Source organism: Paramormyrops kingsleyae, chromosome 7, assembly GCF_048594095.1.
Source record: "Paramormyrops kingsleyae isolate MSU_618 chromosome 7, PKINGS_0.4, whole genome shotgun sequence".
Lineage (NCBI taxonomy): Eukaryota > Metazoa > Chordata > Actinopteri > Osteoglossiformes > Mormyridae > Paramormyrops > Paramormyrops kingsleyae.
This window is the reverse complement of record NC_132803.1, coordinates 34,340,172-34,353,849: the sequence shown is the minus strand read 5'-3', so window position 1 is coordinate 34,353,849 and position 13,678 is coordinate 34,340,172. Positions and strand designations below refer to the sequence as shown.

General features: G+C 44.8%; 1 protein-coding gene across 2 annotated transcripts in view; it reads left to right on the top strand.

The window, feature by feature from the left end:
• Positions 1-13,142, top strand: part of tln1 (talin 1) — a 75,367-nt gene extending 62,225 nt beyond the window's left edge. For both annotated transcript variants that reach the window (XM_072714811.1, XM_072714812.1), the window contains exons 49-57: positions 107-292; positions 772-879; positions 4,124-4,229; positions 4,999-5,123; positions 5,452-5,577; positions 5,686-5,748; positions 7,304-7,486; positions 11,078-11,203; positions 11,399-13,142. In XM_072714811.1, coding sequence (XP_072570912.1) covers positions 107-292; positions 772-879; positions 4,124-4,229; positions 4,999-5,123; positions 5,452-5,577; positions 5,686-5,748; positions 7,304-7,486; positions 11,078-11,203; positions 11,399-11,533 — 1,158 coding nt within the window. In that variant the 3' untranslated portion in view covers positions 11,534-13,142. The remainder of the gene's footprint in view (positions 1-106; positions 293-771; positions 880-4,123; positions 4,230-4,998; positions 5,124-5,451; positions 5,578-5,685; positions 5,749-7,303; positions 7,487-11,077; positions 11,204-11,398) is intronic.
• Positions 13,143-13,678: the final 536 nt, after the last annotated feature.

Here is a 13,678-nt window from a genome sequence, read left to right as displayed (position 1 = left end):
AGCATCTCCACGATTGGGCCACGCATCCATGGTTGATGATTTCCATTCTCCTGTGGGGTGACTTATCTCGCCATATCTGAAAGTCCCGGCCTCTTTTCGTTTGCAGGTTTTCAGCAGTGCTGACCCGCCCCCAAAGACAGCCACCCCGGAAGAGTTCATCCGCATGACCAAGGGCATCACCTTGGCGACGGCCAAAGCAGTGGCTGCTGGGAACTCATGCCGCCAGGAGGACATCATTGCCACGGCCAATTTGAGCCGGAGAGCAATCGCCGACATGCTGCACTCGTGCAAGGTGAGAAGGGCGTGTGCCGACTCTAACAAGCTATTTAAAGGTTAACGAATCTTTAATCTTTAACAGCTAAATGTGCAGTTCTGCAGACGACCTTTTCACGCATCACATTATTCAGACTCTTACTCATCTGTATTATTAAAGCACTGGTGTTATACTGTCATCATAACATATAAAATGTTACAAGATATGAAATAAAATAGGATATAAAAATGTTTAAAGGTTTCACACACAGATGCACAGACCTGTTCAATTCCAGGAAAAACAAGAATGATAGGAAATTTAAGAATCTTAAGACTTTTCCATGTTATTGCATGTTTTCATTATGTTTTTTAATAGATGTTTTTAATTAAGAACATAATTATAGATGCCTTTGTTTTATGGTAACTCTTTATACTGAACGAAATACATAGCGCCCCCTGGTGCTTAGGATTAGGATATCGATTTGGATGCTAACATTTTTCTTGTCTTTCCCGCTTCAGCAAGCAGCCTACCATCCCGACGTTGGCTTGGAGGTGCAGATGCGCGCCCTGCGCTTCGGAAAGGAGTGTGCCAGCGGCTACCTTGGCCTTCTGGAGCACGTGCTGGTGGTGAGCATGACCTTTCAGTTCCGCCGCCGTAGCCGGTCCAGTTCGGGCCTTCGGGGCGGGAACTTTTTACGATCGCCACACGACCCAAGGCCAGCCAGCCTGCTCCCTGCATCACATCGGTCAGATACGGATATGAAACCGGAACCCTGGAAACCACTTTGGGCTTAATCCCTGTGTTAAATACATGTCCCCACCCCCCTGTGCGTAACGGGTTTTGCAGCGATGCCGTATCAGTTACTTATGGAGATTTACAGCATAACCAGCTTGCACGTGCAGAGAGGCAGCATTTGCCTGACCTTTAAGGACGGTCTGCCTTATCCTGACACCAGAGCATTAGCTCCTCGCGTCTCCTTCTCCTCCTCAGCCCGGGCAGGAGTTATAAGAAATGACACTAATAGTTGGTTAGCATTGGGACTTTATTTTGGCGGTTTCTCCCACACGCCTGTCATAAGAGGCTTGTTGAGGCATGACGCCCATCTTCTAAAGCAACAAGTTCCAGGCGACTGGTTACTTGGGATTGATGGGTAGAGCCAAGACTCTGGGGCAAGACCCCCGAGCTGTGGCGAGCGAATGAGTAGGTGCATGCTGCCAGGGGAATTTGGAAGTCCTCTAAAGTTTGATATTTGGTTTTAATGTTCGGTCTTTGGATAAACGGTACAAACTCGTCATTGCGTCATCGACGGAGGAAGTGAAATGCGGGCCAAGAGGAAGCAGCCCCCGCAAATCCCCCGGTGTTCCCATTACAAAGACGCTAAAGGCGGCGGTTTTGCCGCTTTTTAAATAAACGTGTCACGCCTGGATCCTCTGGTCGCCTTGTTTGGCCCCCTGCTGCTTTTTCAGAGGCCGCGGCTTTTGGAGTGGAATAACAGTGGGATCCACAAAAGAATGTGCAACTGTGTCACAAGCTCGGCTATTTGTGCTGAAAAGTACTCGGGGGGGTGTCCAAGTAGAGTGAGAAACGTTTCCATCCAGGCAAAGCTCCTACTGCATTGCTTTCCCCCCCCCATCGCGCTGTGTTGAATTTCTCATACAAAAATTATTGAAGTGAGCTTCCTGTCAGCAGTATGTTTATCACATTGCTTAATGTCAAAAGGCAGCATGAAAATAGATGCACTTAAGGGTTAAAAAAATTATTGAAGAACAGTTATCTATCACTTAAAACTCATGCACTCCTCTTCATATGCTGATTTTTCTGCTGCGGGCATCAGATGCCACACTATTTTAAAATGATCTTTGCAAGTGTTAAGTTCTGAAATATGTGTGATTCGGATGGTTACTGTGCCGTTGGTGTTTATTTATTCTGTCCGTCTTCCTCGCCTGGTTCACTTCTCCATTCGCACGGCGGTAGCCGGTAAGTGACAGGAAATGCTGCTTCTGGTTGACCTGCACGAGTGTGGACCTGCATCTTGTATTGCAACAGATGCCTGCAGTGTTTAAGTCAGAAAAGTAAATTTTTTATTCCTTATAATAAACATAGCATAATTCATCAGCCAAAAGTTTCTTACCCACCCTTCAGTCTGAAATTAACTGCACAAGATGAATTTTACATTGTAATTAGAGTGAATTTTAGTTTTAATCCCTAGTTTAATTTCAGTCCCTATTGTAATACCTTGGACTGTTTTGTATGCAGTACTGAAATTTGATTGGGTGACATAACAAGCAGTCAAGCAGGTTTAACCAATCTGAAGTAACGGCACGCCCCCGGCGCCTAACACGCTCCAGCTGCCAAACGCCTCAGTGTGTCACTCAGACATTCAGAGTAAATCTGCTTGCTTGACATTCAGTGGCGCCTCCTCTCCCAGAGCAAAAGTCTAAATCACAATGAAATGGGTTCACTTATGGTGGCCCAGAGACCCAACGCATATTTCCTAGGCATCCATCTCTCTGCTGATTCGCTCTGGCGCTAACATGGCCAACCAATCATAATTTGAAAATACAGCTTTCTGTGGGTTAGTTCTTTAGATGGCCCTGTCACCAGTGCTGCTTTGGTGCTCATGGTAGCAGCCGTTCCCTCAGATGCTAAATGTGTCCAAGCAAAGCTAAAACAATGACTTCTTTCATTTTTTGTGTTTGCCTGGTTCTCTGCTGTTGTCATTCTGGGGGAGTGAGGCGTCACATGATGTCGGGCCTGTGCCTTTAGACAGCTCTGCCACGCAAACCCCCCCCCCCCCCCCGCTAGCCAAAGTGTCCAATTCCACTGTTCACCTCCACAGCAAAATGATGCATCTTTTTGTAGATGAGAAACACAGATCTCAGAGCTTGGAAGCCAGGGTGTGTGTGTGTGTTTGTCAGCATTGGTGTGAGGACTTAAGCAGGCAGTCAGTTATAGAAACTGCTCTTCCAGCTGTTATGAGTCATTGACAGATACATGCATTATGTGCTTCTTAATAATTCAACTCATCCTAGTATATATGTGTGTGTGTGTGTGTGTGCATGTTTGTGTGTGTGTGAGATTGGTGAGTTTATTTACCCTGCTGACGTATGTGTTTCATTGGGGAGTTAATTTACATTGTGTATGTGTGTTTGTGTGTGTGTGTTCACTAGTGTTTTTCCTCCACTTACATGTTGAGACACGCCTGGCGTGTTTCTTATGCATCTCGCTCTGTGTATTTGCTGCTTGGTGGTTCATTGGTCAGTCAGCTGTACCAGGCCCCGCCCCCTGGCCACTCCCAGCATTCCTCTGCCACAGTTCTCCCCTCCTCCCCTCTTTTCTGCCCATCTGAGCTAAGCTCTCCCGTCGCATGCCAGGGCATTGGCGGGTGATGGGACAGCCACCCTACATGTCCCGCCCCGGTCTGTCCCCTTTACCCCGTTCCGAGGGTAAAGCGGCCCTCATCCTTCCAGCCAGGCCGCCCATACTGGTTTATTCAGGCTGCTGCTTACTGGAAATGTTCTGTTTGTTTATGCGTATGGGCTGGCCCTAATTTAACACCTTTTGTTTTGTGCCAAAACCTTAAAAAGAACCTTGTGTTGATGTGATTAGATCACACACAATATGTTCAGCATAAACTTTGCCTAGACTGCAACATGGCACTGGCACAATTAGTTTTTGTAATAGTAAATACATTTTGCTTAATATTCATCAATATTCATCACCTTTAGCCAACAACAGGGTATTTCCCCTTTGTGGCATTTCTACCACCCCATGGTAGAGGGTGTATACATAAAATAATATAGCCACCTGAGTAAGTCTTTGTCAGAACTGCCCATAAGGTAACCCTGTTGTTTCTCTTCCTTTGTCCAGATCATCCAGAAGCCGTCCCACGATCTGAAGCAGCAGTTAGCGGCCTACTCCAAACGCGTGGCGGGCTCTGTCACCGAGCTCATTCAGGCTGCGGAAGCCATGAAGGGTAACCCAACCCTCTCCCGCCTGCCTGCTCCTCAATCTGTAGGCCCCGCCCCATTATCCAAGACCCTGCCCCCAGCTCCCAAATGCTCCACCTACTCGTATGTCCATTGACCTTCCCCTTGTAGCGAGCTGAGCCGTTACTGAGGCAAATTACTTTATTCACACTTTGTCACATTTTAAAAATCTTTGCCAAAGCAGAGGGTAGAAGGAGACATTAGTATAGCTTCTGGGAAGAGACTGAGGGTAACTTCACTGTCTTCCGAGAAACTGCATGAGCAAGATTATATATTTTATAGCATGTTTTGTTCTATCGAAATCACCCATTATAATGAGTGAGTGAAACGCAACCCTCCTCGCCTGACATGTGATAATGTCACATTCTGACTTGGCAGCTGGCGTGAGAGAGACGTGTCTATATCGGACACGCGTCCATGTAAAAACAGCGCTGCTGGTACACGCTGACACTTATGGAGAAATAAAATAATTGGCATAATTTAACGAGAAGCTGTTTAACGAGAAATGTAAATAAAGTTTCTTTTTGATAATGGAAACTATTATTGGCAAAAATTCACACATATTTTGTCAGTTTAAAATACCAAAACATTAAATTAAACCTTATGTGCGCCATTTCGCATTTCCGTGGTAACCATCCCCGCCTCATTGTTTCCCCAGCCAATCAGGGGATTACATGCTCAGGTGAATGGTGACTTTTTTTATGGAGCTTCTGTTTTTACAGTGTATCACCCCCCCCCCCCCCCCCCCAACCACAGGGACGGAGTGGGTGGACCCCGAGGATCCCACGGTCATCGCCGAGAACGAGCTGCTGGGAGCGGCAGCCGCCATTGAGGCCGCGGCCAAGAAGCTGGAGCAGCTGAAGCCCAGAGCCAAACCCAAGGTGACGACCCTCTCAGCCCCCCCCCCCCCCCCCCGCAGGGCTTGGTGGGGGCGGGTGGGTTGCCTCTGCACTGGAATGGAATGGTGTGGTGAAAGCCTGTCTGTGACAAATGAGGTCTTGAGTATCTGGCCGGGCAGACAAGCATCCTCCAAGTCAAGAGAATGACTCGACCGGCAAGTTATACATCAGCCCTGCGATGTAAACCGATCTCTGGCCCTGACACACTGTTTGTACAGCCGTATCGTGCATTTCTGTCCAGTTCAGGCCGCAAAGATGCGCTCATCATGAATTTTTTTATATTTTTTTTTTGTTTTGTTCTTATGGGCAGGAAGCGGACGAGAGCCTAAACTTCGAGGAACAGATCCTGGAAGCTGCCAAGTCCATCGCCGCGGCGACCAGCGCCCTGGTGAAGGCCGCCTCGGCTGCTCAGAGAGAGCTGGTGGCCCAGGGCAAAGTAGGTCCCCTTTACGGGTTCCAGACCCCATCGCCGGGCTCCCAGAATCCCAGTTGGGATCTTGGCAGTGTCCGTCTTCCCAGACGTTCATCTCCCTGTCTCCTGTAGGTGGGCGCGATTCCCGCCAACGCCATCGATGATGGGCAGTGGTCCCAGGGCCTTATCTCTGCTGTGAGTTTTCCCACATGGAAGCACATTCAACTCAGCCAGTTCATGTGAATGAAATTCATGAATCAAAATTAGGGGTGCACCGATCGATCGGCGCACCGATCGATCGGCCTCGATCACGTTAATTTGAGGGGATCAGAAATCGACCATATTCCCATGAGATCCACCGATCTTAGTTATATGCTTTTAACTCTTTGGGGTCGAGTATGTCGTCGACGACATCGCGTACTTTTCGCGTACTTTTCGCGTCTATTTCAGTTTATAAATATCTCGCTGAAATCTTAATGTATAATCATGAAAAAAACGCTGGCTAAATCCGTAATCTGTCTTCTTTTCAAAACGTCCATTGTCGGAAGTATTAAAGTTTTTTTAATTAGGTTAAATCGGCAAAAAAGTAAACCATGTCATCTTACTTTGTTTTACCTGCATCGGGGGCGTGTAGTACCGCTCTCACCCGAAGATCGCTATTCACATTCTAAATAGCCGCATTAGCGCGTATTCAAATCGCATTCGCATGGTAATTTGATTAACAGCGCAACGGTGAAACGCGATCCAGATACATCCCCTTCAGCGCCATAAAAGGGGGTTGGGGACGTGGCCAGGTGACAATGGCTCATTCATACACATGAAAGTTGCTACATATTCAATGAAAGGAGCCAGAAATAGTTACATGAGTTAGGTTTTTCTTATTTATTTATCCAAATTAATGTTGCATCTACACCATTTAGTCATCTTCATGTAGCCAAGACTTTGGTGATCAGATATCTGGGATCAAAACAAACTGCCAGCATTGCTTACTATGTACTTTTATAATGTTTCTGCAAGTGTTCCAAACTGCATTTTGCAATGTCTATACTTTGATGCCAAATTTCAAACTTAACAAAAATCTGACATATTTACAATATATATTAAAATAAAGATGAGTGTAATGGCAAAACAAATATATAAGAAATAATTTATTTGCCATGAATTAAGTGTGATGAAATGCCCCAGTCAGTGAAAGTGTGTTTCCTACCCCTAGGCCCCAGAGGGTTAAATCAGCCTTTTCTCCCATTCCCGAGAGAGGTGCAGTGCAGGCTGCCTCCCTCCCTATTTTTTGGACAAGCTATATATATATATTTTTTTACAAAATTAGAGAAATTAAAGTCTGGAAGAAAAAATATGATTTTGTAGTTCAAACAGCAATGCTCATTTATATGTTCGTTTATATTTGAGGACACTACCTCATGTTTTGTGAGTATTCATATCAATTTACTCAATAAAAATGGAAACATTGAAGTAACTGTCTTTTAGTTATGAAAGAAACAAGATCGGCAAAAAAAAATCGAGATCGGCAGGTAAGGTTGCCTAAGGATCGGTGATCGTTGATCGGCCAGAAAACTGCAATCGGTGCACCCCTAATCAAAATGTTCATTGTTCAAGGAAAGTCATAATTTTAGGTTAGAATGTGAACAAAAGACTGATTTTACAGGTTCAGTGATTAACACCATTACTCCAGTGGTATAATATAATAAGTGTTTTTCTAAGTCCCTCTACCCTCATTGCCGTATCCCGATAGGCTCGAATGGTCGCCGCGGCAACCAACAACCTGTGCGAGGCGGCAAACTCCGCAGTGCAGGGCCATGCCAGCGAGGAGAAGCTCATCTCCTCGGCCAAGCAGGTGGCCGCCTCCACCGCACAGCTGCTGGTGGCCTGCAAGGTCAAGGCCGACCAGGACTCCCAAACCATGAAGAGGCTCCAGGTCAGACCCCCTGACATCTCATGCGATCCAGCCCAGTACAAACAGTCAGCCTTAAATCCTCCAACCAGTACACATCAGCTGCTAAACAAACCACAAGCAGGGTTTTGTAGACTGTTAGCCTGCTGGCTTTATGTATTATTATTGTAGAAACATACTTCAGTGATGCAGATAATGCCGGGGATGCTTACATATTAGGAGCTATCCTCCTTTAATTTCGGAAATTGTGTTTGACATTTACACTTATTGTTACGCGCACAGGTCATTTTGGACTCTGAGAATCTTCTCATCTCTTTCCCGACTCGACTGGTATCAGAACTTTAAAATCTGCTGACCTTAGGGCTTCTATTTTAATTACACGTCAAGAAACCTTTTGTTTGTTGACCGCCTCCTTAACAATAAGGTGAAATGAAGTACGACTAGAAAGCCCAGAGTCAAAAATAGCCAAGGTAAAGGAGGGTGTTTCAATTTCTAGGGTTACATGGCAGCCACCCCCCCCCCCCCCCCCCCCGCCCATATGTACAGCTGTCACATTAGGATTAGGCAGTTCTGTATTTAGCCCAGGTTACTTCAGACCTCCCACCCAACCTATCTGCTGTTGCCAGATGATACATCGGAATCAGTCGGGTGCCGAAATCAATGTGGTTGGTTGAACTTGGTCGAAAGAGCATCAGGCTGTAGTTTTCGTTAATGGGCTGCATCATCTGGAACACCTAACCGTGTTGCTGGGTTACTGGCAGCTCCAGACGCTGCGGAGGTCCTGTCCACTTGCATGGCATGTTTGGTCAAGAAGGTCTAGACAAGGTCAACGCAAGTATGAATAAATACTTCACAGAGTCACTCCGGGTGGGACAGAGAATAGAACCACATGACATGGGAATGGGGGAAGGAACAGGGATTTTTTTGGGGGACGGCAGTGGAGAGGGTTTATAAAAGCTGTGAGAGGAAAGGTGTCAGAGTTGAGTCACAGAAAGGCTGATTGTTTATGCAAAATTCATTCCCAGTCACATGGGATGAAGGCACCAATGAAGTGGACCGAAGGGCGTTTCACGTGACCATTCCCCCATTCTAGGAGGTTCATCCCCACACATCACTGTCTGCAAACTCAACACTGCCATCAAATGTGTGTCCAGTCTTACTCGCATTCACCACTGTCACGATATAACTGTGGGTTCAACAGATAAACCTTGTTGGCACGTTTCATTTATACAAGAGGATACATTTTAGCTCTCGAAGCTTAGCACGTATAACTCAAATCTCATCATTTATCAACAGAAGACATCTATTTCATAAAGCAGGCCTTAGTAGTTACATCTTGTATTCTGAAACCTACAGGGTTTTAATCCCTGTCTAGAAATAGGGCCTCCGTAAAGCAACATGGCGTGTTTGCCACCCCGAATTGGATGGTGGGACTTCTCGTGTTCTCTCAACCAATCAACGGAGACTTATCTTGTCCAGCACTTAACACGCAGCTGCTGGGTAACGTCTCTGTGTTTGTGTTTTATGTCCATCCACCTGAGTTTCCTTCAGGCAGCTAAGATTGTCACTTGAAACCCGAGCCTTGGATTCGGATGACTGTCAGCTCCATAGCGGACTGATATTTTTTGCAGGCCTGAGTTATTGTTGAAAAGCTGTGGAGGGGGGAAAAAAGAAACTCCTGTTAGCGATTCCTTGGCTACGCTACAGATATTTATTTTCCAGCCTGCCTAATTTAAGAGATACGGGTTTTGTTGCTGAGCCAGAGTGGATATAATGCAGGAGGGACACAGGCCGGCGGAGCGGTACAGTGACAGCAACAGGTGGCTCGGACACAAGGACTGAGTGCAGCTATTTTATTGGCTGACGGAGTCGACAGTCATCCAAAATATCTTCTGTTATTGGGCAAGTCAGAATGAGAAAGTATAAAGAATCAGGGGCAGGGATACATCAAAATGACACTGTTCATTGTTGAAGTAGAAGGAAAATAGCGTGATTTGGAGGACAGGATGATCATTATTCGCTGGAGTGGTTGTGGCTCAGTGGGTTAGGATGCTGTGCTTGTAATAGGATGGTCGCTGGCTCCAATCCCAGTGCCAGCAGAGTGATGTCACCGTTGGGCCCCTGAGCGAGGCCTTTAACTACCAATTGCTCCAGGAACTTTCTGCCCCTGCTTGCTAAAAAAAAAAAAGTACATCGCTTTGGATAAAAGCACCTGCTAAATAATTAGATAGAATAAAACACAGACCTGTAAATTTTAAATACTTCTTTGATTAATCTGATGATTTGAAATGACACATGGGCCTCATTTTTCATTCAACCTGCAAATGCTTTTTATGAATATTTCATACCAAACGATAATGGTAAAAAACACCTCTGTCACCTGGTAAAGAATGAGTCTGAATCCATCATGTCTGTTTAGAAAGCATTTCCTCATGGCCAGTAAATGTTCTCCTTGGATTTTACTCTTCATTTTAAGAAGACACTGTTTTCACACATTTTCCGGATATTAAAAAGTCGGTGACGTAACCAGTGCCCCAGTCTTTGGAAAGCATTCTGCATCTTCCTGGGTGTCAGAAGACCTGTGCTGGCCAGCATGGCAGCATCACCCCTACGGAGCCTGAAAAGGCAAAAAAAATGGTTGTTTGCGATCCGCTGCCTGCCAGATGTACGTCTCCCCTCCGATGAGTCACTATGAGCATCACTTCTGCTCTTCCAGCATTGCCTTTTAAAGCCATTCGGGAAGGACCAGGAAATATGGGTGTCTTGGTTTCTTGCAAGACCTGGCAGACGTCTGCATTCCCATTACAGAAGCGACTGTTTATTAACACTGAGGACAAGATGTAGTGATCTGAAGCAGCAATGAGTCACTGCCTGGCAAATGCTGCTTATAAAACTTTTTATTTCACCCTGAGATCAGTCAGGACTGATTGATTTGTCCCTTTACGTTAGCGTGGTGGAGAAATGGATGGCTTGGTTTTTTGGGCATTGTTGTCTGTGAATGCCTTGTGATGGGTTGACACCCCATCTTGGGTTATTCCCTGCCTTGTGCCCCTAGCTTCCAGTGGTGATGGCCAAATGAAGCTTCATGAACCACTTGCTGTATTTTTTGACCCCACTAGGTGGTGCTCTCTGTTCAAAAATGGGCTCAAAGCATGCCCTGAAGCAAACAAAGCCCAACATCTAGTGGGGTGAAAAAATGCAGCAAATGGTTCATGAAGCTTCATTTAGCCATCCCTAGCTTCCGGGATAGGCTCCGGACCCCCTTGCATAGGACAAGCGGGTATGGACAATGGTTGGACAGATGCCATTGTATATGATTGCTTCCCAATGACCATCCTCATCATTAACAGATATTATTTAATCAATGCATTAAATCTGGGATTTCATCCTGTACTTGTATTGCAAGTTGTTGAAAGGGTACATTAAAAATGATCTGATATGGGCTTGTATATATCGAATGAACAATACTTGCTTCTCCCAACATTTTTGAGATTAGAAAAATGCATCTTGCTCATTACTGCGTTCTACTGTTGAGTTGACTTCTTTACATGCTGTGATGCCTACTGGTGTGTCGGTAAGCTGAATATAACCAACACGTGCACGTGCTTCTTCCAGGCCGCTGGAAATGCCGTGAAGCGGGCCTCGGACAACCTAGTGAAGGCGGCACAGAAAGCAGCCTTCGACGTCCACGACGACCAGGACGTTGTGGTCAAGAACAAGATGGTTGGTGGCATCGCTCAGGTAAGAAGAGCATTGGGGCCTTGATGAGAGCCCTGCACACATGAGGCTTGAATCCTCAAGGGCCCAACAAGGACATCATTACTCTGGCAGCCACAGGACTTGAACTGGCAACCTTCTGGAAACAATCCACAGCATAACACATCATTGTTACTGTTGTTGATGATGATGATGATAATTAAGAATCCCCCCCCCCAGATCATCGCGGCTCAGGAGGAGATGCTGCGCAAAGAGCGGGAGCTGGACGAGGCCCGCAAGAAGCTGGCCATGATCCGGCAGCAGCAGTACAAGTTCCTCCCGTCAGAGCTGCGGGAAGATAGGCAAGACCAGTGAGGCATGCCGACGCGGCAAGGGGCCCTCGCAGGGTGGAGGCGAGGCGAGGCGAGTCGAGGCTCGTGGCTGAGTAACCAATCGGCTGCTTATCCAGGCAGCGACATCATGGTATTACGCTTATGGAAGCAATATGGCTACGCGATCAAAGAAAACATGTTCGTAAAAGAGTTATATTGAGTTTTCTATTTTAATTTTTTTTCTGTTCATCACACATAAAAAGCTTCACGGTGCCACTTGTTTGTTTGAATGATGTATGCATATTTGTCGAGAAACTGTGTTTTTATTACTTCTATGTGGTTAACTTGGTGATTAACTGTAGGTTAGCATCCGCTCGCTCATTCAGCGACCGTGGCTATGGCTTTATTGAAAAACAAACAAAAAAAAAACATCAATGCAAATTCATGTTTCAGCTTCGAAATGCATTTCGGTGAGCAAAAAACATACACCTTCGCAAGGGTCTGTTTTTGCTGTCGCTTAATTATTAAGAAATTTCAGTTGCCCCAATGATGACTCGAGGGTGAGATTTTAACTTTAACTCTTATTTCACTGAGTAATCGGACAACAGTCTTCATCATAAGAACTTAATTTTCAAGCTGTGCGGAACCTTCAGACCCTCTGGAAGGTTCTGCGGAGAGCACCTTTCGACCGGAGCAGCAGGACGAGACTCAGTCCAGGACATTCAGGGTGCAGCTGTTGCAGTTTGGACCAGAAGTGCAATGATTGATTTTTGCGTTGATACAATTCAAGAAGGCATACATATCATTTTTTTTTTTTAAAGCAATGAAATGTTACAAATGATATCTTCTATTAAATTTATATATTAATAAAGTGTCTGAGGTTTTTTTTTCCAAAGGGTCTGCTTTTAGAGCAATGTATATTAACACTCAGTATATCTTAGTAGTTTTCCTGAGTTTTATAAAAAAATTTATAAATTGCATTTTTATGGCTAATGCTCGAAGGTCATGCTCTGGCTACCCCCATCGGTGTTTGTGCCTAAATTTCACATATATGGATGTTCTACATCGATATTAATACTATAGGTACAGATAAACAATTTCAGCATTTGAAATTGAATCGACAGTTTATCAATGTGATCTGATAAATATTTCTATGATAAATAATATATTTTATTTATCCAGTGTTACCTGTATATGATCAAAGGCCTTCGTCGTACCTTCCTGTCCAGTCGGATTGCCACTGCATCAGAAAAGTGCCTGTGTATGTATTTTATATGGTATTGTGTTTGTGATGGTTAACCTTTCCTTGTCTCCAAGTGCACTTATCAGATTCTAAAGTCATGGAAGTCCACTTTTCAAAGTTATGTCTTTTTCTCTCTCTCCTTTTCGGTCTTTATCTTTACTGAGAGTTTGTATAAGCTTTGGTCCATACAAACAGAATTGACAGACCTGAGGTTCAGACAATCTGTTGGTCAGGAGCATCCGGCTGGCCGAACATTATATTTTGGATTCTATGGTGTTTTTTTCCATTTTGCTTTTTCATTTTGATACTCTATCAATCAATTAACAGTGCTTTTGGGGGACCCGTCTTTATGTAAAGAACAGTTATGTTTGGAAGCATTTTCATTTAATAAAGCTGGTTTATAAAGAAAGGACTGATATCGTCATTTTTGATTGACTATTGTAAAACTGAGTATGATAATTTTATATTTTAAACCGATGGCAGTAAAGATTAACATGCCTTCAAAGAATAAAAAATACATAAACGCATTTCAGAAAGCTGTACATAACGTTACAATTCGCAAGCGGCCATGCACTTCCCCGCCGTAAAAAACACCGATACGAGACTGATACATGTGTAGATGCAGAATATAACCTGATGGTCGCCTCCAGACAACATGAAGGATACAGTGCCTTTTTGTTAAATCACTTTACATGGTTAAAAGCATGCCTTCGCCAGCATCCAAAAACCCACAAGCTTAAACTATTACATAACTAAAACAGTCCGCAAGACATAAACATGTTAAATAAATTACACTGTAAACCGGCAGAAAGTCGATCACGGCAGTGATTTCACGGGATGGTTCGGGCTTCTCTCTGGAGATATATTTAGGACAAAATTTCATTCCAGTGTGATTTGAACATAAAGAGTAATCGCAGCCTCCCAAAGATGGACAAAATATCTGCG